Here is a 25,837-nt window from a genome sequence, read left to right as displayed (position 1 = left end):
GATACACCACATCCACAGGTTCCCCATGTCCACTGTGCATGTAATGTTCTCAAAGAATTCCACCAAATTAGTCAAACACGACCTGCCCTTCATGAACCCATGCTGCATCTTATCGATGGTACAATTTATATCCAGATGTCTCACTATTTCTTCCTTGATGATAGATTCAAGCATTTTCCCTACTACAGAAGTTAAGTTAACTGGCCTATAGTTACCTGCCTTTTGTCTACCTGCTTTTTTAAACAGTAGCGTCACATTTGCTGTTTTCCAATCTGTGGGAACCACCCCAGAGTCCAGCAAATTTTGGTAAATTACCACTAGTGCATTTGCCATATCTTTTAGTCATTTATTTCCCTTTCTTTCCTTTTCTGCCACCAGAGCGCCTCATCTTTCCTTTTCTGCCACCAGAGCGCCTCATCGATAAGACATTGGGACTCAGAGGGTTGATGCAGTTTGGTGGACAAGTTGTCTCCATTCTGAACAATGGGGAACAAGCTCCTCCCACTCATTGACAACTTTGCCCCCTACAAAGATGGCAGCCATGCATAAGCCCTGTTGCACACTATCCCCGTTGCACATTGGCCCCAATAAAGATGGCCGCTAACCCGGACCGATCACTCGGAGCTGGAGACCCACTCAGTGCAGCTGGAAGACCCTGGAAGCTCTTTTTCGGGGATTACACAACATGTTTAGGAAACATCTCCGCCCGGTAGCTGGATCCATCGCTCCCTCACATCCACTATTTTCTGCTAGCGATTGTGGATCAAAATAACAATCACCTCTCCAACCGCCATTCACCACACTGCGCATGCTTCACTCCCAGCCCAGCCCCGCCCCTCATTCACTCCCATTGGTTGGAGGACCAGCCGCTCCCGCTCGGTCCTCCAGTCCCGCCCCTCTGCCTCTATTGGTCCAGAGCTGCCGTCAATCAGCCGGGCATTGTGACGGTTCAGATTGAGGGAGGGGCCACAGACTCAGGCTGACTTGAAGATTATTGATGTGGAGATGCCGGCGTTGGACTGGGGTAAACACAGTAAGAAGTTTAACAACACCAGGTTAAAGTCCAACAGGTTTATTTGGTAGCAAAAGTCACACAAGCTTTCGAGGCTCTGAGCCCCTTCTTCAGGTGAGTGGGAATTCTGTTCACAAACAGAACTTATAAAGACACAGACTCAATTTACATGAATAATGGTTGGAATGCGAATACTTACAACTAATCAAGTCTTTAAGAAACAAAACAATGGGAGTGGAGAGAGCATCAAGACAGGCTAAAAAGATGTGTATTGTCTCCAGACAAGACAGCCAGTGAAACTCTGCAGGTCCACGCAACTGTGGGAGTTACAAATAGTGTGACATAAACCCAATATCCCGGTTGAGGCCGTCCTTGTGTGTGCGGAACTTGGCTATCAGTTTCTGCTCAGCGACTCTGCGCTGTCGTGTGTCGCGAAGGTCACGGGCATTCGGCCTCTGATATTCGGGTAAGCGTTCTCCAAGGCGGCCTTCGCGACACACGACAGCGCAGAGTCGCTGAGCAGAAACTGATAGCCAAGTTCCGCACACACAAGGACGGCCTCAACCGGGATATTGGGTTTATGTCACACTATTTGTAACTCCCACAGTTGCGTGGACCTGCAGAGTTTCACTGGCTGTCTTGTCTGGAGACAATACACATCTTTTTAGCCTGTCTTGATGCTCTCTCCACTCTCATTGTTTTGTTTCTTAAAGACTGGATTAGTTGTAAGTATTCGCATTCCAACCATTATTCATGTAAATTGAGTCTGTGTCTTTATAAGTTCTGTTTGTGAACAGAATTCCCACTCACCTGAAGAAGGGGCTCAGAGCCTCGAAAGCTTGTGTGGCTTTTGCTACCAAATAAACCTGTTGGACTTTAACCTGGTGTTGTTAAACTTCTTATTGAAGATTATTGGCAGCATTTTCTGTTTGGGAATTAGAGCTGGGGATGGATGGTCAGTTCCCCTCTGTCCGGGTCATTACAGTAAGAAGTCTAACAACACGAGGTTAAAGTCCAACAGGTTTATTTGGTAGCAAAAGCCACTAGCTTTCGGAACCGGCTGTTCCTTCATCAGGTGGGTTTCCCCAGGACACTCATTATCACTGCAACTTTATTGGAGAAAGTCCCCGCTTCAATCCCCACTGCAAACTTTGTGTTTAAAATTGTTACTGAGGAAGAATTAATAGAGAGTTTCATGTTGAACAGGGTGACAGTTACTGTTGCCTTATTCTTTAAAAACTCCTTTACCTTTAAACAGGTAATGGTAAGTGACAGAAAACTGATCCACAGTGACCCAAAAACTAGACCTGGGTTTGATTCCCGGCTTGGGTCATTGTGTGGAGTTTGCATGTTCTGCCCATGTTTAAATGGGTTTCCTCCGGGTGCTCCAGTTTCCTCCCACAGTCCAAAAGAGGTGCTGGTTAGGTTCATTAGGCATGCTAAATTGCCCCTCAGTGTCACAGGATGCATAGATTAGAGGGATTAGTGGGGTAGGTATGTGGGGTTACGCGGACAGAGCCTGGGTGGGATTGTTGTCGGTGTAGACTCGATGGGCCAAATGGCCTCCTTCTGCACTGCAGGGATTCTATGATTCCAGATACTGCAGAAACTGCAAATCCAACTTCAAAACAGAGTGATTCTCTTCCCAAACTCAAAGCAGGTGAATAGCCTCTCCCCAGTGTGAACTTACTGGTGCACAGTGAGTTGAGATGATCTCCTGAACCCAGTCTCACAGGAAAAGCAACTGAATGGTCTCATCAGTGTGAACATGTTGTCCAAAGCTTTTGCAACACTTCCCACAGGCTGGGCACTTTTAAGGTCTCTCCCCAGTGTGAAACGTCCTGGACTAAAACCCCTAAATTACATTAGGAAGCCAGACCAGACCCCAACAACATTTCTATGTTGGCATAAATGTGAGGTTAGAATGTTTCATTCCAGGAGTAATTTCACTGACTTGGGGATCTTTTATAGTAAAACAAACTTTATTTAATATCACAGTTCAAAGATAACTCTAACAAATGAAGCAGTTATTAACAGTTGAACAATATTTAAAAATGAAACAACTTTAATTTCTAACCTTTCATTGTTTCAGTTCCTCTTAAGAGATGTAAATGACACTTTAAATACAGTTAGCAACCATATGTATACTTGCTAGGGTGGCATGTCAGCATTGCTCACAGTGCCAGGGAGCCAGGATCAATTGTGGCCTTGGATGAATATGTGGAGTTTGCACGTTCTCCGTGTCTGCGTGGGTTTTCTCCATTGCTCCCATTTCCACCCACACTCTAAGTATGTGCAGGTTTGGTAGATTGACCCAGTAAAGTTTTTCCTCAGTGTCACGGGGATGAGAAAGGTAAATATGTGGGGCTATGGGGATAGGGCTTGGGTGGAATTGTTGTCGGTGCAGGCTCGATGGTCTGAATGGCGTCCTTCTGCACTGTAGGGATTCTTCACTGAGTCTAGACAGTCTTGAAGCTTTTAGAGAGAAAACAAGCCTCAGATCAGTTTGTAGAAACCCTCCAACAGTTCCTTGCCAGAACTGCAAAAGCTTCTTTCTTGCTGCACAGACCCACACTATCCCATGACCCTGTAACAATACTAGTCAGAAATCCAAGGGGAGCTTCTTATATAAACAAAAGCTCATTAGCTCTATCAAAGAAACAAATTTCTAGCTAAAATGAGTTATTAACTTGCTTTCAGAACCCTTGAGCCTGTAGAATAAAGCTGAATTTTTAAACATTCTCTCTAAACATAAAAACAATGTATGTAATATATATGTATATAATAAGTATATATACATACATATCCATCGCAACATTCTCATCACACTTCCCATACTTGAAGCTTATAAATGGCGTCTCCCCGGTGTAAATTCGCTGTTGTGCAGAAAGCTGGGACGACAGTGAAGCCGTTCCCACACACACAGCAGATGAGTGCGTCAATCAGTTTCCAGCTCTGATGTGGAACTGAATATCTCCTCAGTCTCCACATTTCCCTGGTTTCTCACTGTGGTTGTGGATGGTGGTTTGCTTCCATGGACAAAATTCTCTGCTGTTCAGGTTATGATAAATTGTGCTGAGGTTTACAGCATGGAAACAGGCCCTTCGGCCCAACTTGTCCATGACACCCCTTTTTTTAACCCCCAAACTCGTCCCAATTGCCCACATCCCTCTATACTCATCTTACTCATGTAACTATCTAAACGTTTTTGAAATACAAAATTGTACCCGCCTCTACTACTACCTCTGGCAGCTTGTTCCAGACATTCACCGCCCTCTGTGAAAGAAATTGCCCCTCTGGACACTTTTGTCTCTCTCCCCTCTCCCCTTAAACCTATGCGCTCTAGTTTTAGACTCCCCTATCTTTGGGAAAAGATATTGACTATCTAGCTGATCTATGCCCCTCATTATTTTATAGACCTCTATAAGGTCACCCCTCAGCCTCTACGCTCCAGAGAAAAAAGTCCCAGTCGATCCAGCCTCTCCTTATAACTCAAACCGTCAAATCCCGGTAACATCCTAATAAATTTTTTCTGCACTCTTTCTAGTTTAATAATATCCTTTCGATAATAGGGTGACCAGAATTGCACACAGTATTCCAAGTGTGGCCTTACCAATGTCTTGTACAACTTCAACAAAACATTCCAACTCCTGTATTCAACGTTCTGACCGATGAAACCAAGCATGCCGAATGCCTTCTTCACCACTCTGTCCACCTGTGACTCCACTTTCAAGGAGCTATGAACATGTATCCCTAGATCTCTTTGTTCTGTAACTCTCCCCAGTGGCCGACCATTAACTGAGTAAGTCCTGCCCTGGCTCAATCTACCAAAATGCATCACCTCGCATTTATCTAAATTAATCTCCATCTGCCACTCGTCAGCCCACTGGCCCAATTGATCAAGATCCCTTTGCAATCCTAGATAACCTTCTTCACTGCCCACTGTACCACCAATCTTGGTGTCATCTGCAAGCTTACTAAACATGCCGACTAAATTCTCATCCACAATATTAATATAAATGACAAATAACAGTGGGCCCAGCACTGATCCCTGAGGCACACCACTGGTCACAGGCCTCCAGTTTGAAAAACAACTCTCTACAACCACCCTCTGTCTTCTGTCATTAAGCCAATTTTGTATCCATTTGGCTACCTCACCCTGGATCCCGTGAGATTTAATCTTATGCAACAACCTACCATGTGGTACCTTGAACTAATGTTTTGTGTGAGCTTCCTGAACCCAAATCCTCCCCTTCTAAGACCAACTATATTAACATCTGTAACAGAGCTGGAGTTATTTTTCAATTCCACCAACAGACCCAAATGAACATGGTTCAGTTTGAATATGATTAACAGCAAAATCCAATCACAATAGTTACTTGTGAGTTCGCTGGTGTCTCAGGAGATTGGATGAGGTTGTGAATCCCGTCCCACACTGGGAGCAAGTGAACTGCCTCTCCCCAGTGTGGATTCGCTGGTGTGTCCGCAGATGGGATGACTGACTGAATCTCTTCCCACATTGAGAACAAGTGAAAGGCCTCTCCCCAGTGTGAATTCGCTGATGTGCCAATAGATTGAATGACTGACTGAATCCCTTTCCACACACAGAGCAGGTGAATGGCTTCTCCCCAGTGTGAACTTGCTGGTGTATCAGCAGCTTGGCTGAACGAGTGAATCCCTTCCCACATTGGGAGCAGATAAAAGGCCTATCCCCAGTGTGAACTCGTTGGTGTATCAGCAGGTCAGATGACTGAGTGAATCCCCTCCCACATACAGAACAAGTGAACGGCCTCTCCCCAGTGTGAACTCGCTGGTGTATTAGCAGGTGAGATTGGTTAGCGAATTCCTTCCCACACTGGGAGCAGGTGAACGGCTTCTCCCCAGTGTGAATTTGCTGGTGTCTCAACAAATTGGCTGAATGAGCGAATCCCTTCCCACACTGAGAACAAGTGAATGGCTTCTCCCCAGTGTGAACTCGCTGGTGTATCCGCAGGTTGTACGAGTGAGAAAATTGCTTCCCACACTGGGAGCAGGTGAACGGTTTCTCCCCAGTGTGAACTCGCTGGTGTATTGCTAGGTTGGATGGCCAATTGAATCCCTTCCCGCACAGGGAGCAAGTGAATGGTCTCTTCCCAGCATGACTGCATCGATGGGTTTCCAGCAGGGATGGGCAATTGAATCCCTTCCCACAATCCTCACACTTCCATGCCATCTCCCTGTTGTGACGACAATTATGTTCCGAAAGACTTGATGATTGGTTAAAGTCTTGTCCACACATAGAACACGTGTACAGTTTCTCTCCACTGTGAACGGTGCTTTTTTCTTCCATGTTCAAAATACAACGATATTCAGGTTATAATAAATTGACCAACTCCATCAGGTTCTGATATCATGTTTGGTTTCAGTTTCCAAACTACAAATCCTCCTCTTCTGAAACCCTGTGAAATTGATTTAAAACAGAAAAAAGGGAGTGAGAGAGAACCCACAAAAACACAAAAGCAGGTTGTGAAATTGAGCTGAATGAATCTGGGAATTTGCGGGGTCGACACTAGGAAAATTGCTGGTTTTTCATCAAAACCCAACTGGTTCACCAATATCCTTCAGGGAAGGAAACCTGACACCCAGTCTGGATCAACACAAGACTGTGGACACTCTTGGAGGAGACAGAGAAAAATAGGAGAGATCGGGGGTGAAGGAGAGGGATTTTATACATCTACAACTCAACAGATCTTTGACAGAATCTCCCAAGCCCTCAACCTCCACTACCAAAGACCAGGGTAGCAGGTAAAAGTACACCCCATCAACTCCAAGTTCCCCTCCAACTCACACATCATCCTGACTTATCTGACATCCTGTACTCAAAGAACAGAAACTTTTTTTATAAATACTGGGAAGACTGAAACCATTGTCTTCAGTCCGAACTACAAACTCCATTCCCTCGCCAACAACTTCCTGGCAACTATCTGAGGCTGAACCAGGCTGTTCGCAACTGTGGTGAAATATTTCACCCCAATTTGAGCTTCCAACCACATATCCACATCATGATTAAGACCGCCTATTTCCAAGGAGACACAGGTTCAAGGCGAGAGGGAGAAAGTTTCAGGGAGAGAGTGGTGGGTGGCTGGAATGCGCTACCAGAGGAGGTGGTGGAAACAGGCACATTAGCAACATTTAGGAGGCATCTGGATGGGTGCATGCATAGGGAGGGAATAGAGGGATAAGTACTGAGTAAGGGCAAAAGATGTTTTCTTAAATTAAGGCATCATAGAACCATAGAAAATTACAGCTCAGAAACTGGCCCTTGGCCCTTCTTGTCTGTGCCGAACCATTTTATGCCTAGTCCCACTGACCTGCACTTGGACCATCCCTCCACACCCCTCTCATCCATGAACCCGTCCAACTTTTTCTTAAATGGTACAAGTGACCCCGCATTTACCACTTTATCTGGCAGCTCATTCCACACTCCCACCACTCTCTGCGTGAAGAAGCCCCCCCTAATATTCCCTTTCAACTTTTCTCCTTTCACCCTTAACCCATGCCCTCTGGTTTTTTTCTCCCCTAGCCTCAGCGGAAAAAGCCTGCTTGCATTCACTCTATCTATACCCATCAAAATCTTATACACCTCTATCAAATCTCCCCTCAATCTTCTACGCTCCAGGGAATAAAGTCCCAACCTATTCAATCTCTCTCTGTAACTCAGCTTCTCAAGTCCCGGCAACATCTTTGTGAACCTTCTCTGCACTCTTTCAATCTTATTTACATCCTTCCTGTAACTAGGTGACCAAAACTGTACACAATACTCCAAATTCGGCCTCACCAATGCCTTATAGAACCATAGAAAATTACAGCTTAGAAACAGGCCTTTTGGCCCTTCTCGTCTGTGCCGAACCATTTTATGCCTAGTCCCACTGATCTGCACTTGGACCATATCCCTCCACACCCCTCTCATCCATGAACCCGTCCAACTTTTTCTTAAATGGTAAAAGTGACCCCGCATTTACCACTTTATCTGGCAGCTCATTCCACACTCCCACCACTCTCTGCGTGAAGAAGCCCCCCCTAATATTCCCTTTAAACTTTTCTCCTTTCACCCTTAACCCATGCCCTCTGGTTGTTTTCTCCCCTAGCCTCAGCGGAAAAAGCCTGCTTGCATTCACTCTATCTATACGCATCAAAATCTTATACACCTCTATCAAATCTCCCCTCAATCTTCTACACTCCAGGGAATAAAGTCCCAACCTATTCAATCTCTCTCTGTAACTCAGCTTCTCAAGTCCCGGCAACATCCTTGTGAACCTTCTCTGCACTCTTTCAATCTTATTTACATCCTTCCTGTAACTAGGTGACCAGAACTGTACACAATACTCCAAATTCGGCCTCACCAATGCCTTATATAACCTTACCATAACACTCCAACTTTTATACTCGATACTCCGATTTATAAAGGCCAATGTACCAAAGGCACTCTTTACGACCCTATCCACCTGTGACGTCACTTTTAGGGAATTCTGTACCTGTATTCCTAGATCCCTCTGTTCAACTGCACTCTTCAGAGTCCTACCATTTACCCTGTATGTTCTACTTTGATTTGTCCTTCCAAAGTGCAATATCTCACACTTGTCTGCGTTAAATTCCATTTGCCATTTTTCAGCCCATTTTTCTAGTTGGTCCAAATCCCTCTGCAAGCTTTGAAAACCTTCCTCACTGTCCACTACACCTCCAATCTTTGTATCATCAGCAAACTTGCTGATCCAATTGACCACATTATCATCCAGATCATTGATATAGATGACAAACAACAATGAACCCAACACCGATCCCTGCGGCACACCACTAGTCACAGGCCTCCACTCAGAGAAGCAATCCTCCACAAGCACTCTCTGGATTCTTCCATTGAGCCAGTGTCTTATCCAATTTACTACCTCCCCATGTATACCTAGCGACTGAACCTTCCTAACTAACCTTCCATGAGGGACCTTGTCAAAGGCCTTGCTGAAATCCAGGTAGACAACATCCACCGCCTTCCCTTCATCCACTTTCCTGGTAACCTCTTCGAAAAACTCTAATAGATTGGTCAAACATGACCTACCACGCACAAAGCCATGTTGACTCTCCCTAATAAGTCCCTGTCTATCCAAATATTTGTAGATCCTATCCCTTATCACACCTTCCAATAACTTGCCCACCACCGACGTCAAACTTACTGGCCGATAGTTTCCCGGATTTCTTTTGGAACCTTTTTTAAACAACGGAACAACATGAGCCACCCTCCAATCATCCGGCACCTCCCCCGTGAATACTGACATTTTAAATATGTCTGCCAGGGCCCCTGCAAGTTCAACACTAGCTTCCCTCAAGGTCCGTGGGAATACCCTGTCCGGTCCTGGGGATTTATCCACTCTGATTTGCCTCAAGACAGCGAGCACCTCCTCCCCTTTAATCTGTAACGGTTCCATGGCCTCCCTACCAGTTTGCCCTATTTCCGTAGACTCCATGCCCGTTTCCTCAGTAAATACGGATGCAAAAAAACCATTTAGTATCTCCCCCATCTCTTTTGGTTCCATACACAGTGTACCACTCTGGTCTTCAAGAGGACCAATTTTATCCCTCACTATCCTTTTGCTCCTAACATACCTATAGAAGCTCTTTGGATTTTCCTTCACTCTGTCTGCCAAAGCAACCTCATGTCTTCTTTTAGCCCTCCTGATTTCCCTCTTAAGTAGCTTCTTGCACTTTTTATACTCCTCGAGCATCTGATCTGTTCCTTGCTGCCTGTACATTTCATACAACTCTCTCTTCCTCTTAATCAGTGTTACAATCTCCCTCGAGAACCAAGGTTCCTTATTCCGATTTACTTTGCCTTTAATCCTGACAGGAACATACAAACTCTGCACTCTCAAAATTTCTCCTTTGAAGGCCTCGCACTTTCCAATTACATCCTTACCAGAGAACAGCCTGTGCCAATCCACACTTCCCAGATCCCTTCTCATTTCATCAAATTTGGCCTTTTTCCAGTTCAGAACTTCAACCCGAGGACCAGATCTATCCTTATCCACGATCAGGTTGAAACTAATGGCATTATGATCACTGGATCCAAAGTATTCCCTCACACTCACATCCATCACCTGCCCTAACTCATTTCCCAATAGGAGATCCAATATCGCATCCTCTCTAGTTGGCACCTCTATATACGGATGTAGAAAATTCTCCTGAACACATTTTACAAACTCTACCCCGTCTAAACCTTTAACAGTATGCGAGTCCCAATCTATATGTGGAAAATTAAAATCCCCTACTATCACAACTTTGTGTTTCTTGCAGTTGTCAGCTATCTCTCCGCTGATTTGCTCCTCCAATTCTCGCTGACTATTGGGTGGTCTATAATACAAGCCCATTAATGTGGTCATACCTTTCCTGTTTCTCAGCTCCACCCATAGGGCCTTTGTAGACAAGCTCCCTAATCTATCCTGCCTGAGTACCGCTGTAACATTTTCCCTGACCAACAATGCCACCCCCCCACCTTTTATCCCTCTGCCTCTATCCCGCCTGAAACATTGGAACCCTGGAACATTGAGCTGCCAGTCCTGCCCCTCCTGTAGCCAAGTTTCACTGATGGCTATAATGTCATATTTCCACATGTCTATCCACGCCTTCAGCTCATCTGCCTTCCCCACAATACTCCTGGCATTGAAATAGACACACCTCAAAAAATTATTTCCACCACACTCTACCCTTCCATTTGTGATTTTGCTTGAACTAACCTGTCTTTTTACCCCTGCTCCACTATCTGCTCTGGCACTCTGGTTCCCACCCCCTGCAAATCTAGTTTAAACGCTCCCCAATAACACTAGCAAATCTCCCTGCAAGTATATTGGTCCCCTTGTAGTTTAGGTGTAACCCGTCTCTCTTGTACAGGTCCCACCTGCCCCAAAAGAGGTCCCAATGATCCAAGAATTGGAAACCCTGCCCCCTGCACCAGTTCCTCAGCCACGTGTTTATCCGCCCAAGCATCCTACTCCTGCCCTCACTGGCATGTGGCTCAGGTAGCAATCCTGAGATTACTACCCTCGGGGTCCTGCTTTTTAACTTCCTTCCAAGCTCTTTGTACTCACTCTTTAGGACCTCCTCACTCTTCCTTCCCACGTCATTGGTACCGACGTGTACCACGACATCTGGCTGATCACCGTCCCACTTTAGAATGCTGTGCACGCGATCAGAGACATCGCTGACCTTGGCACCCGGGAGGCAACAAACCATGCGGGAGTCTCTGTCCCGACCACAGAACCTCCGGTCTGTACCTCTGACCATTGAGTCCCCTATCACTACTGCTCTCCTCTTCTTCATCCCACCCTTTTGCGCTGTAGAACCAGACGCAGTATCAGAGTTCCGGCTGTCGCAGCTTGTCCCAGGTAAAGCATCTCCCACAACAGTATCCAATTCAGTATACCTGTTGTGGAGGGATATGGCCACAGGGGAACCCTGCTCTGCCTGTCCTTTCACACTGCCATTTCCTCTCCTTACAGTAACCCAATTACCTGTGCTCTGCTGCTTAGGTGTAACTATCTCCCTAAAGCTACTGTCTATAAACTTCTCATTCTCCCGAATTAGATGGAGGTCATCAAGCTCCTTCTCCAGTTCCCTAACACGCTTTGCTAGCAGCTGCAGCTGAATGCATCTTTTGCAGGTGCTGTCGTCAGGGATACCGGAGGTCTCCCTGATCTCCCACATCCTGCAAGAGGGGCATTCCAACATCCTGCCTGGCATTTTTTTTTAGTCTGGGGAAAAACAAGAATAAACTTTCTGGGAAAGAAAAAACTTACTCTCGCCTCTGCCTGTTCTCGCCGAAGCCTGTTTTGAGCCAAAGCCCTTCAGCTCTCACTCTGCCCCCTGCTCACTCCACTGCCCGCTCAAAGGTGCGGCCTACTTTTAAACCCTCCAAAACCTTCCCAGGCTGCTGCTATATAACCTTACCATAACACTCCAACTTTTATACTCGATACTCCGATTTATAAAGGCACTCTTTACGACCCTATCCACCTGTGACGTCACTTTTAGGGAATTCTGTACCTGTATTCCCAGATCCCTCTGTTCAACTGCACTCTTCAGAGTCCTACCATTTACCCTGTACGTTCTACTTTGATTTGTCCTTCCAAAGTGCAATATCTCACACTTGTCTGCGTTAAATTCCATTTGCCATTTTTCAGCCCATTTTCCTAGTCTGGTCATGGTCAGCACAGGCTTGGAGGGCCAAAGGGCCTGTTCCTGTCTGTACTTTTGTTTGTTCTTCCACCTCAGTGACATCACCTGACTCCACCCCCCCCCCACCCAATCTCAGCTGATTTTTTTAAAAATTAAGGCATCATGGTCAGCACAGGATGAAAGTGAGGAGTGTGGGATAGAGGGAAAGTTGGCCGATTGGATAGGTAACTGGCTGTTTGATCGGAGACAGAGGGTGGTAGTGGATGGAAAATTTTCGGACTGGAGGCAGGTTGCCAGTGGAGTGCCACAGGGATCAGTGCTTGGTCCTTTGCTCTTTGTGATTTTTATTAATGACTTAGAGGAGGGGGCTGAAGGGTGGATCAGTAGATTTGCTGATGACACCAAGATTGGTGGAGTAGTGGATGAGGTGGAGGGCTGTTGTAGGCTGCAAAGAGATATTGATAGGATGCAAAGCTGGGCTGAAAAATGGGAAATGGAGTTTAACCCTGATAAATGTGAGGTGATTCATTTTGGTAGGACTAATTTAAATGTGGATTACAGGGTCAAAGGTAGGGTTCTGAAGACTGTGGATGAACAGAGAGATCTTGGGGACCAGATCCACAGATCTCTGAAGGTTGCCACTCAAGTGGATAGAGCTGTGAAGAAGGCCTATAGTGTGTTAGCTTTTATTAACAGGGGGTTGGCGTTTTAGAGCAGTGGGGTTATGCAGCAACTGTACAGGACCTTAGTGAGACCACATTTGGAATATTGTGTGCAGTTCTGGTCACCTCACTATAAGAAGGATGTGGAAGCGCTGGAAAGAGTGCAGAGGAGATTTACCAGGATGCTGCCTGTTTGGAGGGTAGGTCTTATGAGGAAAGGTTGAGGGAGCTAGGGCTGTTCTCTCTGGAGCGGAGGAGGCTGAGGGGAGACTTAATAGAGGTTTATAAAATGATGAAGGGGATAGATAGTGAACGTTCAAAGACTATTTCCTCGGGTGAATGGAGCTATTACAAGGGGGCATAACTATAGGGTTCGTGGTGGGAGATATAGGAAGGATATCAGAGGTAGGTTCTTTACACAGAGAGTGGTTGGGGTGTGGAATGGACTGCCTGCAGTGATAGTGGAGTCAGACACTTTCGGAACATTTAAGCGGTTATTAGATAGGCACATGGAGCACACCAGGATGATAGGGAGCGGGATAGCTTGATCTTGGTTTCAGATAAAGCTCGGCACAACATCGTGGGCCGATGGGCCTGTTCTGTGCTGTACTGTTCTGTGTTCCAAGTCTGAGGTCACGTACCAACCGACTCGAAAACAGCTTCTTCTCTGCTGCTGTCAGTCTTTTGAATGGACTTACCTTGCATTCAGTTGATCTTTCTCTACACTCTCGCTGTGACTGTAACACTACATTCTGCACTCTCTCATTTCCTTCTCTATGAACGGTATGTTTTGTCTGTGTAGTGCGCAAGAAACAATACTTTTCACTGTATGTTAATACATGTGACAATAAATCAAATCAAACCCTCACCCATTCCATTGTGACGTCTGGAATCTCTTAACTCTCCCTCATTGCGCATGCGCCCGGCCGCACACTGTCCCCAGTAAATACAGTAATAAGTCTCACAACATCAGGTTAAAGTCCTGGTGTTCTGAGCCAAATATTTTGCTACCAAATAACCCTGTTGGACTTTAACCTGCTGTTGTGAGACTTCTCACTGTGTTTATCTCCAGTCCAACGCCGGCATCTCCACATCAGTAAATATGGCGGCTGTTCACACGGGCCTGTCTCGGGGAAAAGCCTGAGCAGCTTCCGCCGCTACAAACGCCGCATCGGAGCTTCGGCCCGCACGGGATGTTTATGAGGCCTCCAAACCTACCCGCCGGCGCCATCCCTCCCTCACGACCCATCCCACGGTATCTCACCGGCTGAGAATTTCCACAACCGCCTCGATCGTGAGTTCTCATCGGCACTGCGCATGTTCTCAGTCACAACAGGAGTGTTCGCGCCTAGACCCGCCCCTCGTTCACTCCGATTGGCTGGAGGACCAGCCTCTCCTGCTCGGTCCTCCAGCCCCGCCCACTCTTTCTATTGGTCCAGAGCCGCCGTCAATCACTCCCCGGGTGAGCTGGAGCATGCGCACTGCCGATGCTAGGCTCAGGCTGCAAAGCCGCAGGAGCAAAGCCTCAGATTGAAATCAATGGGTTGTAAAACAGGAAGTCAGGGTTCCAGTCAACAACAACTTCTATTTATTTAAAATCCTTAACATCAGAAATCATCCCAGTGCACTTCACAGGAACATCCAGATACATCAGGATATATTAGCACAGATGACCAAAAGATTGGACAAGTGGTGAGTTTTAAAGAGTCTTAAGGGATTTGATTTATTATTGTCACATTTGATTGATTTGATTTATTATTGTCACAAGTATTACTATGAAGTTGAAAAGTATTGTTCTTGTGCTGGACAGACAGAAACATACCGTTCATAGAATGCATAGGGGAGAAGGAAAGGAGAGTGTACAGAATGTAGTGTTACAGTCATAGCTGGGGGTGTATAAGATAGGTCCATTCAGAAGTCTGATGACAGCAAGGAAGAAGCTGTGAAAGTAGAGGCGTTTGTGGGCTTTCTTAACTATAGCATCAGCGTGGCGGGACCAGGACAGGCTGTTGGTGATTTGGACACCTAGAAACTTGAAGCTGTCGACCATTTCCACTTAATCTCCATTGAGGTAGACAGGGGCGTGTCCTCCACTCGGCTCCTTGAAGTCAACGACTATCTCCTTCCTTTTGACATTGAGGGAGAGATTATTGTCGCCGCACCAGTTCACCAGCTTCTCTATCACTTTCCTGTACTCTGTCTCATCATTGTTTGAGATCCAATCCACTATGATGGTGTCATCAGCAAACTTGGAAATTGAGTTGGAAGGGAATTTGTCCACACAGTCATAGGTGTATAAGGAGCATATTAAAGGGCTGAGGACACAGCCTTGTGGGGCACCTGTGTGAAGATGATTGTGGAGAAGATGTTGTTGCCTATTTTTACTGATTGTGGTCTGTGGGTTAAGAAGTCTAGGATCCAGTCACAGAGGGAAGAGCTGAGCCCCAGGCCACACAGTTTGGAGATGAGTTCTGTCAGAATAATGTTAATGAATAGGAACCTGACATAAGTGTCTTTGTTATTCAGGTATTCCAGGTGTTGAGTGTAGGGCCAAGGAGATAGTTAGTGTCTGCTATGGACCTGTTGCGGCGATGGGCAGAAATGTCCTCCATTTAAATATTGACAAGACTGAGCCCATTTCCTTCAGTCCCCTCGACAAACTCCAGTCCCTAGCCATCAACTCCATCCCAGTCCCTGCCAAATGTCTGAGACTGAAACAGGAGGTTTGCAGTCATGGTGAAATATTTCACCCCAGATGATCTTCCAAACTGATCCACATCAGCACCAAAATCACCTATTTTCACCTCAGTAACATCGCCCAATTACACGTTAGCCTCATTTTATCCACTGCAAAAACCGTAGTGGATCCAGGCAATCTGGGAGGTCGAAATTAATTTTGAGCCATGACTCACCTTTTGAAGCACTTCATACTGATGGATGTCAGAGCCACTGGGCGATAGTCATTAAGGCACGCTGCCTGGCTTTTCTTTGGTATCGGGATGATGTTTGCCTTCTTGAAGCAGATAAGGACACCAGATTGGTGTAAAAAGAGGTTAAAGATGTCTATGAATACCCCTGTGAGCTGGTCTACACAAGATCTGAGCCCTCGTCCAGATAGTCCATCCGGGGGGTCACTTGCCATGGGTTGACTTTTGAGACGGCTGTTCTGATGTCAGCAGTGGTGAGCTCGAATACAGGTTCGTCGGAGCTTCCGGGATGGAGGGCGTGCTCTCACTGACCTCTTGCTCAAAATGGGCATAGAATATGTTGAGCGCATTGGAGGCAGTGATTTTACCTGCCTGGAGGGGGTTGTTTAATGTTGAAAGCCAGCTGGGAGTGTGTTTGAATAACTTGGTCTAGAGGTAACAAAGGAATGGATGATGGTTTTTGCAGTGGATAAACTGAGGCTAACGTGTAATTGGGCGATGTTACTGAGGTGAAAATAGGTGATTTTGGTGCTGATGTGGATCAGTTTGGAAGATCATCTGGGGTGAAATATTTCACCATGACTGCAAACCTCCTGTTTCAGTCTCAGACATTTGGCAGGGACTGGGATGGAGTTGATGGCTAGGGACTGGAGTTTGTCGAGGGGACTGAAGGAAATGGGCTCAGTCTTGTCAATATTTAAATGGAGGACATTTCTGCTCATCTAATCTTGGATGTCAGACAAGTTCAGATGGTGTGAGCTCAGAGGGGAACTTACAGGTAATGGTTTTGAAATACTCCTGCTGCCCTGGACAATCCAGATGGTGGAGGTTGAGGGCTTAGGAGGTTCAGTTCTAGGTCTATAAAAATGCCTCCCATTTGCCCCCCTCTCTCCCTGTCTCTTTCTGTCTGTTTTGCTTTCTCTCACTGTCTCTCTTGTGACATAGATTTCTCTAGCCCAGAGGGTTCCATCAGTGAATATATTTAAGGCTGAGATGATGAGATGTGTGTTGAATGGCAGAGCAGCCTCGACAGGCCAAATGGCCTACTCCTGCTCCTATTTCTTGTGTAGACTCAGACCGGAGGCAGGCTTTCTTCCCTGAAGGACATTAGTGACCATTTCATTTCTGACAAAAGATCAAACAGATTTCATGGTCACTTTTTCCTGGTGCCAGCCCCACAATTTACCAGATTCATTCAGCTCAATTTCACAACCTGCCTTTGTGAGTTCTTTCTCATCCCGTTTTCTGTTTAAAATCAATTTCACAGATTATCTGAAGCGGAGGATTTCCAATCAGAAAACTCAAACCAAACATCATATCAGGATCAGATTGGAGTCACCCAATTTATTGTAAGCTGAATATTTGTGAGTTTTGAACATGGAAGGAAAAAGCACCATTCACAGTGGGGAGAAACAGTGGGAATGTGGGGAGGGATTCAGATCCCCATCGGAACTGGAAACTCATTGGCCCAGACACACTGGGGAGAGGTCATTCACTTGCTCCAAGTGTGGGAAGGGATTCTCTCGCTCATCCAGCCTGCTGCAACACCAGCGAGTTCACACTGGAGAGAGACCTTTCAATTGTTCCAACTGTGGGAAGGGATTCGCTCAGTCAGGCAACCTGCTGAGACACCAGCAAGTTCACACTGGGAAGAGACCATTCACTTGCTCAGAGTGTGGGAAAGGATTCGCTCGGTCCTCTGACTTGATGGCGCACCAGCGAGTTCACACTGACGAGAGACCATTTAAATGTCCAGACTGTGGGAAGTGCTATAAAAGTTCCCGGGACCTGATACTCCATCAACGTGCTCACAGTGAGGAGAGGCCATTCAGATGCTCTCAATGTGGGACTGGGTTGAAACAATCATCTCAACTCATTGAACACCAGTGTACTCACACCGGGGAGAGGCCATTCACCTGCTCCGTGTGTGGGAATGGATTCAGTCGGTCATCTAACCTGCGGACACACCAGCGAATTCACACTGGGGAGAGACCTTTCACCTGTTCTGAGTGTGGAAAGGGATTCACTCAATTATCCACTCTGCTGAATCACCAGAGTGTTCACAATGAGAAGAGACCATTTCAATGTCCAGACTGCAGGAAGTGCTACAAAAGTTCCCGACAACTGCTCCACCATCAACGAGTTCACACTGAGGAGAGACCTTTTAACTGCCCAGACTGTGAGAAGTGCTTTAAAAGTTCTGGGGAACAGATGCGCCATCAACGTGTTCACACTGACGAGAAACCATTCAGGTGCTCTCACTGTGACGCTGGGTTCAAGACATCATCTGACCTCACTGTACATCAGCGAGTTCACACTGGGGAGAAACCATTCACCTGCTCCCAGTGTGGGAAGGGATTCACTCAGTCATCCTCCCTGCTGACACACCAGCGAGTTCACACCAGGGAAAGGCCGTTCACCTGCCCCAAGTGTGGGAAGAGATTCACTCAGTCATCCAACCTTCTGAGACACCAGCGAATTCACAAGTAATTTCAATAAATTAGCTTTGTGTTAACAGTGTTTAATCTTTTAACTCCTTTAACATATGTTATTTCCTTTTGAAGGGTTCTCACACTCCCCTGTCTCTTCCATCCTCACCTCCAAGTGTGAGGAGCTCATGGAGCTTCTTTGTAAGATTGGGACAATCTGATCAGCTGCCTCTGCTGCTTCCCTCCCTTCCACTAGCCCACTGGGACAAACCGTGTTTAAAGTTCCATCTTGCCCAAGCCCAGAACTTACAGCTTTCTCCAGTTTCTCTCCTATCTCCCTTCATGCCCTCTGCATCTTGTCCATGAGAACCACCTTGTGCTCCATCAACCCTATTCTCACTAAACTGCTGATCATCCACCTTCCCCACATTAGGTGATATTGTTGACGGTTCTCTCTTTTCTCTCTCACTGTCCCTCTCACTTTCAAATCTACTGTCATCACCAATCCTAAAAAAACACTCAAATCCCACAGTCTTTGCCAACTACTACCCCATCTCCAACCTCTCTTTCCTCTCCAAAGCCCCTGAACTAGGTGTCCCCCAAGTGTTTATCCTTTGCCCCTCCTGTTTCTCATCTACATGCCGCCACTGGGTGACATAATACAGATAGACTGTTGTCTATCTTCTTCCTACTCAGCTTCTCTGGGCGGTGAACCGGGCAGCTGAAAGCTGACATTTATTAACCTTTTCTGGACACAGCCCCTTGTACATGATCAATGGTGTTCCTGAACTCTGGTTCACATGATCAGTCTCTGATTGATTTAATTCCATCTACAGGTCCAGACAGAGGGCGATCGAAGGGGTCTTCAACCTGACTGTCTGCCCCCTCTACCGCAGCTATATTCATGGCCAGGTGTCCCTGGAAAGGAAGCATGCAGTGTCCGAGGGCACCACTGAAGCCTTCCATGCCCACTGGGCACTGCAGGGACTGGGGTGTGTTATTGACCCCTTTAATCACATTTTAATTTGATGTTTTAAGTTTCCTTTCCGCTTTGTTTTTTGTTTCGGGCAGTTCCCCTCCTTTTAGGGAGCTGCCCCTTTTGAGTTGTCCCTAAGTTAGAAACATAGAAAAACTACAGCACAAAAACAGGCCCTTCGGCCCCACAAGTTGTGCCGAACATATCCCTACCTTTTAGGCCTACCTCTCCATCATATTAAGTCCCATGTACTCATCCAGGAGTCTCTTAAAAGACCCTATTGAGTTTGCCTCCACCACCACTGACAGCAGCCGATTCCACTCGCCCACCACCCTTTGTGTGAAAAACTTCCCCCTAACATTTCCCCTGTACCTACCCCCCAGCACCTTAAACCTGTGTCCTCTCAGAGCAGCCATAAGTTCAGCTGATTTTGTTTATTTGGTTGGACACAAGAAAGATGTCCCTGATTGATGTCGGTGGTGTTGAATCAGTTTCTGATTGGTTTCTTCATGGTGATGGTCATCTACCGATCATTTCCTGCAACCTCCCGACTGGCCCTCTAATGTATCAGTTACTTTCGGAGTTTGCCCCACGTTATAACCTTTCCTGTCATTTTATTAAATTTTATGGCTTCGTACTGAGATAATGGGGGCCTAAAGATATCTTCTTTGTCACTTATTTGAGAAAAGCAAGCTTATGGTGTCAAATCCCAATGGTTAACATTTGGGTTCATTGTCTCAAATGTCTAATTGATGTGTAGAAATCCTGTAGAGTTCTCATTGGGGCAGGTGACTATCAGTATATTTTGGTTAAAGAAAGTGCTTGCTGGTTTTTGTAGTGGTTGCCAGAGCTTGGAACACAGTTAATTAAAAGGACACAAAGTGACACACAGCCTTAAACTAATACAGAAATTACAAAGTTACTTCAGATCTGAAATCCAAAGATAGTGGGCATCAAATCAGTGTGTAAAAGGTGAGAGAGCAGGAAACACAAATACAGTATGATACATTCAATTGATAAATGTTCAAAACTAATGAGTCAGAATAACTACTGTGTTACGAAAACTGGAGAACTGAAATCTTTAATTTTTCAAACCAAATATGGTGATATAGTGTGAAGGAAAGTAACTGCTTCTTTTAAGATATTACAAGTTAAAAGGATACATTAATTTACGACACAGTGCTGAAGGTTTGAAACTTCACAGCTGGTTTCTTCACACAATATGGCCTCTAACTCAAGTATAACTGTTATTGTCAATGGCTGAGGGGTTAACAGTTCCAGACCTCAGCTCATCCAGAGTTGATGGGATCCACAGGACTCTGTAATTAAAGTATAAAAGTGAAGCTTTACACCGGCCTCGGGTCATGTGATGTATTTCACTTGTCAAATAAGAATGCAGTTACAGACAAAGCCAGTAACATGATACTAATATATTACAATTCAGCAGAATATCACAGCAGATTAGAATATCATAGAAGCCCTACAGTGCAGAAAGAGGCCATTTGGCCCATCGAGTCTGCACCGACCACAATCCCACCCAAGCCCTACCCCCTTATCCCTACATATTTACCCGCTAATCCCTCTAACCTACGCATCTCAGGACACTAAGGGGCAATTTTAGCATGGCCAATCAACCTAACCCACACATCTTTGGACTCTGGGAGGAAACTGGAGCACCCGGAGGAAACCCTCGCAGACACGAGGAGAATGTGCAAACTCCACACAGACAGCGACCCAAGCTGGGAATCGAACCCAGGTCCCTGGAGCTGTGAAGCAGCAGTGCTAACCACTGTGCCATCGTGATTAATAAGCTTCAATTACTTGATTATTACACATAACTAAGCTACAAACTATTAAATATGACCATTCCTACAGTCGAACAGTCCAGTCAAGCAGCAGGCTGACACAGTCATACTTTGAATCATATCTTACTGCCAATGTCTCACAGGAACAAGGAGCAGGATTCGGCTATTTGGCCCCTTGAGTCTGCTCCACCATTTAATCAGATCAGGGCTGATCTGATAGTAACTTTAAATCTGCATCCTGCCTACCCCCAATAATCTATCGCCAACTTGCTTGCCAAGAATCTATCTACATCTGCCTTAAAAATCTTCAAAGACTCTGCTTCCACCGCCTTTTCAGAAGAGTGTTCCAGAGACTCTGAAAGAAAATATTTCACCTCATCTCCGTTTTAAATGGGCGAACCCTTATTTTTAAACAGGGACCTCTCGCTCTAGATTCTCACACAAGAGGAAACATCCTTTCCACATCAACCTGTCAAGACCCTTCTTGTTTCTTCTATGTTTCGATCAAATTGATCTTACTCTTCTAAACTCCAGCAGACACAAACCTAGCCTGTCCAAGCTTTACCCATAATCCACACATTTCTGGCATTAGTCTGGTCAATCGACTGCTTCCAATGTATTTACATCCTTGCTTAAACAAGATGACCAATCCTGTACACCGTACTCCAGATGTGGTCTCACTGGTGCTCTGGATAACTGAAGCATAACCTCCATATTTATGTAATCAATTCCCCTCACAATAAATGATAGCTTTCCTAATTACTTGCTTTACCTGCTTACCAGCTTTTTGTGATTCATGCAAAGAACAAAGAACAGCACAGGAACAGGCCCTTCGGCCATCGCTAATCACACTGTCCTCTCTAGACCAACCGCTTATATCCCTCTATTCCCACCTGTTCATGTGTCTATCCAGATGAGACTTAAATGTCACTAACGTATCTGCCTCGACCACCTCACTTGGCAGTGCATTCCAGGCCCCCACCACCCTCTGTGTAAAAACCTTCCCCCGCACATCTCCACTGAACCTTTCCCCCTTATCTTGAACTTGTGCTGCCTTGTAATTGTCATTTCTTCCCTGGCAAAAAGCTCCCAAGTGTTCACCCTATCCACACCCCTCATAGTTTTATAAACTTCTATCAGGTCGCGCCTCAGCCTCCGTCTTTCCAGGGAGAACAATCCCAGTTTATTCAATCTCTACAACACTCAGATCCCTCTGCATCTCAGAGCTCTACAATCTCTCACCATTTAGATAATCTGCTTCCCTTTTATTCTTCCTGCCAGAATATCCTGTCCTACCAGCAGTTCAGACCTGAGTAGAGGGAGCAGCACAGAGGTGGACAGTGCAAGTGAGTCATCCTGGGACTCCTCAACTTGAAATTCTTTTTTATTCATTCGTGGGAAATGGGCATTGCTGGATGGCCAGCATTTATGGCCCAGTCCTTGTTGCCCTTAAACTGAGTGACTCGCGAGGCCATTTCAGAGGGAGTCACATGTAGGCCAGACCGGGTAAGGATAGCAGATTTCCTTCCCTAAAGGGCCATAGTGAGCCAGACGGGTTTTTTATGATAATCAACAATGGTTTTATGGTCATCAGTAAATTCTTAATTCCAGGTTATTTTTATTGAATTCAAATTCCACCAACTGATGTGGCAGGATTCGAAACCCGGTCCCCAAATCATTAGCTGAGTTTCTGGATTAATAGTTCAGCAATAATACCACCAGTCATCACCTCCCCTAGTTCAACATGGAGTGTAGGAGAACAAGTCAGGAGCAGCACTGGGCACCCTAAACCTGAGATTCCAATCTGGTGACTCTATGATACAGGACTGTAAACACACTAAACAGCAGAAGCAGCATGTTCCAGGCAGGGCCAAGCGATCCCACAAACAACGGATCAGATCAGAGCTGCAGTCCCCCCACATCCAGTCGTGAATGGTGGGGGACAATTAAACAAATCACAGAGAGAGAAAGCTCCACAAACATCACCATCCTGAATGACTGGGGAAAGAAGTGGATCAATGCAAACAACTGTGATTTGTGTTTGGTGATCGCGGATGTGTTACTGATGCCTTCCATGGATTCCAAGGCCAGGAAAGACACTCTGGAAGGTGTGGGGAGCAGGGACTTGCCCAGGAGAGTAACTGAAGGTATAAAAACTGAAATAATCTAGAACTAGAAAGGCGAAAAGGCCACAAAAATGCAGCAATTAGTAACAAGACATTGATTAATCTTTTCTTATCCTGGAGAAATGAAGGTCCCAGCTTTGTGTCTTAAATAATATTAGTTAATTTGACATTTATCCGGAGTAATAAACTCCAGCCCAGTTATAGCGATCACACACATCAGCGAAAACACACCCCAACTGTCAGAATGAACATTGTTCAGTCGTGGATGTGATTAACAGCAGCAATAACAGCAGAATCCAATTCCTCCAGACATTTGTCAATTTGCTGGTGAGTTAGAAGATGGGTTGACTGAGTGAATCCCATCTCACACTCAGAGAAGGTGAACGGTCTCTCTCCATTGTGAGTGTGTTGGTGTCTCAGCAGGTGGGGTGAGTGAGAAAATCCCTTCCCACACTCAGAGCAAGTGAACGGTTTTTCCCTGGTGTGAATGTGCTGGTGTGTTCGCAGGTTGGATGAGCGAGTGAATCCCTTTCCACAGTCAGAGCAGGTGAATGGTCTCTCCCCGGAGTGAACTTGCTGGTGCCTCTGCAGAATACTTGAGGTCTTAAAGCTCTTCTCACATTCAGAACATTTGAAAGGTTTCTTATCTGAGTGAACAAGTTGGTGTGATCTGAGGCTGGTTAAATAAATGAATCCTTTTCCACACAAGGAGCAGGTGAATGACCTCTCCCCAGTGTGAACTCGCTGATGTTTCTGGAGGCTGGATAACTGAATGAATCCCTTCCCACACACTGTACATCTGAATGGCCTCTCCTCATTGTGAACTCGCTGGTGTATCAGCAGATCACTTGTGGTTTTATAACTCTTCTCACATTCGGAACATTTGAAAGGTCTGTTATCAGTGTGAACCAGTCGGTGTGCAGCGAGGTGGGTTGATCGTGTGAATCCCTTCCCACACACAGAGCAGGTGAATGGCCTTTCCCCAGTGTGAGTGCGTTCGTGTTCAATGAGGTTCTGTGATCGTTTAAACAGCTTCCCACAGTGACAGCAACTGAACTGTCTCGCAATGTGAACAACCTGGTGCTTGACCAGGTCCTCAGAGCTTTTAGAGTTGTTATCGCTGTCAGAGTGGTTAAAAAGCCTCTCTTCAATGTGAACTTGCTGGTGGGTCAGCAGGTGGGATGACTGAATGAATCCCTTCCCACACACGGAGCAGGTGAATGGCCTCTCCCCAGTGTGACTGCGGCGATGTATTTCCAGCAGCGATGGGTAACTGAATCCCTTCCCACAGTCCCCACATTTCCATGGTTTCTCCATGGTACAGGTGTCCTTGTGTCCGTCTAGGTTAAACAATCTGTTCAAGCCTTGCCCACACAAAGAACGTGTGTATTATTTCTCAGTAAGAGAATCAAGAGTCATGGGGATCAGGCAGGAACTTGGAGTTCAGGATTATATCAGATCAGTGAATAGTGGAGCAAACTCAATGGGCCCAATGGCCTAATTCTGCTCCAAGATCTTCTCATCCTTTGACTCTCTGCTGTGAATAGTGAGATTTTTTTAAAATCAGGCTGTGTAACTGGTTAAAGCTCTTTCCTAAGTCAGTTTACTGGAACACTCTCACTCGGGTGTGTGTGTAAGTCTTGGTGCTTTTCCAGTCACACTGATGTTTGAAATCTTTCCGCACCGCCAAAACAGAAAAACATTTCTCCTTCCACATTTAAAGGTCGATGATATTCAGGTTCTGATGAATTGAGTGACTCTGTCAGCTCTTGATGTGATATTTGGTTTCAGTTTCCCATCTGCAATTCATCACCCTTGTGGACCTTGTAAAAGACATTGACAGAGTCAGTATCATTGTCAGCACAGGATAGAAAGTCAGAACAGACAATTCTCGTTTCCATGGAATATTATTTCAAATCTTGTTTCCCCAATCTTGTGGTCCAATCAAACTTCCATCTCAACTAAACCAGAACTTTGTTTCCAGTGTCTATGAGACACTCTGTACCCTGAGTTGTGGAGTTTTCGAGTGTTCCAGTCGACACTGCACGGTTCTTCTGCAGGACCACACAAGCATGGACAAGACCACGGAAGAGAGGCCAACAACCTAGTTACCCCATGCAGATCTACAAATCACTGTTTTAACCAGCCCCAAGAGCAGGTCCAGGAAAAGATCCTCTGACCTCCCAAGCCTTCTCCACATGGGCAGCCAATGATTAGGAGCGTGGGGAAGAATAGAAGTGGAACTAAAAGTGGAGAAGCAGCTCCTTCAGGGACTGCAACCTCTCACACTGAATATGTACATGGTTCATGGACCCCTGCAAACATCAGCTGCAGGCTGGGAGTGGGTGAAACTGTTTAGACACCTGTTGCCCAGTTTGGTGGGAGGCATGGTGGCACAGTGGTTAGACCTGGCTTCAGTTCCCGGATTGGGTCACTCTCTGTGTAGAGTTTGCACATCATCCCTCTGTCTGTGTGGGTTTCCTCCGGGTGCTCAGGGTTCCTCCCACAGTCCGAAAGACGTGCTGGTTAGGTGCATTGGCCATGTTAAATTCTCTCTGTGTACCTGAATAGGCGCCGGAGTGTGGCGACTAGGGGATTTTCGCAGTAATTTCATTGTAGTGTCAATGTAAACCTACTTCTGACACGAATCAATAATTGGAAGTCTGATGTGCTGGAAACTAGGATCCGGTGGGAACTGTAA

General features: G+C 45.9%; 2 protein-coding genes across 2 annotated transcripts; one reads left to right on the top strand and one right to left on the bottom strand.

Moving 5' to 3' along the window:
- Positions 1-2,985: 2,985 nt before the first annotated feature.
- Positions 2,986-24,453, bottom strand: LOC144484038 (uncharacterized). Its single transcript, XM_078202604.1, has 3 exons — positions 23,522-24,453; positions 21,235-21,241; positions 2,986-6,212 (listed from the first exon to the last, which is right to left on the bottom strand). Exons 1-3 carry the CDS (start codon positions 24,451-24,453, stop codon positions 5,388-5,390), a joined length of 1,764 nt encoding a protein of 587 aa, XP_078058730.1. The 3' UTR covers positions 2,986-5,387.
- LOC144484023 (uncharacterized) lies at positions 17,178-18,290 on the top strand. Its single transcript, XM_078202577.1, has one exon. The coding sequence runs from the start codon at positions 17,178-17,180 to the stop codon at positions 18,288-18,290; it is 1,113 nt and encodes a 370-aa protein (XP_078058703.1).
- Positions 24,454-25,837: the final 1,384 nt, after the last annotated feature.

This window comes from Mustelus asterias, unplaced genomic scaffold (genome assembly GCF_964213995.1).
Source record: "Mustelus asterias unplaced genomic scaffold, sMusAst1.hap1.1 HAP1_SCAFFOLD_87, whole genome shotgun sequence".
In the NCBI taxonomy this organism is placed as follows: domain Eukaryota; kingdom Metazoa; phylum Chordata; class Chondrichthyes; order Carcharhiniformes; family Triakidae; genus Mustelus; species Mustelus asterias.
This window is presented reverse-complemented; position numbering and strand designations above follow the sequence as displayed.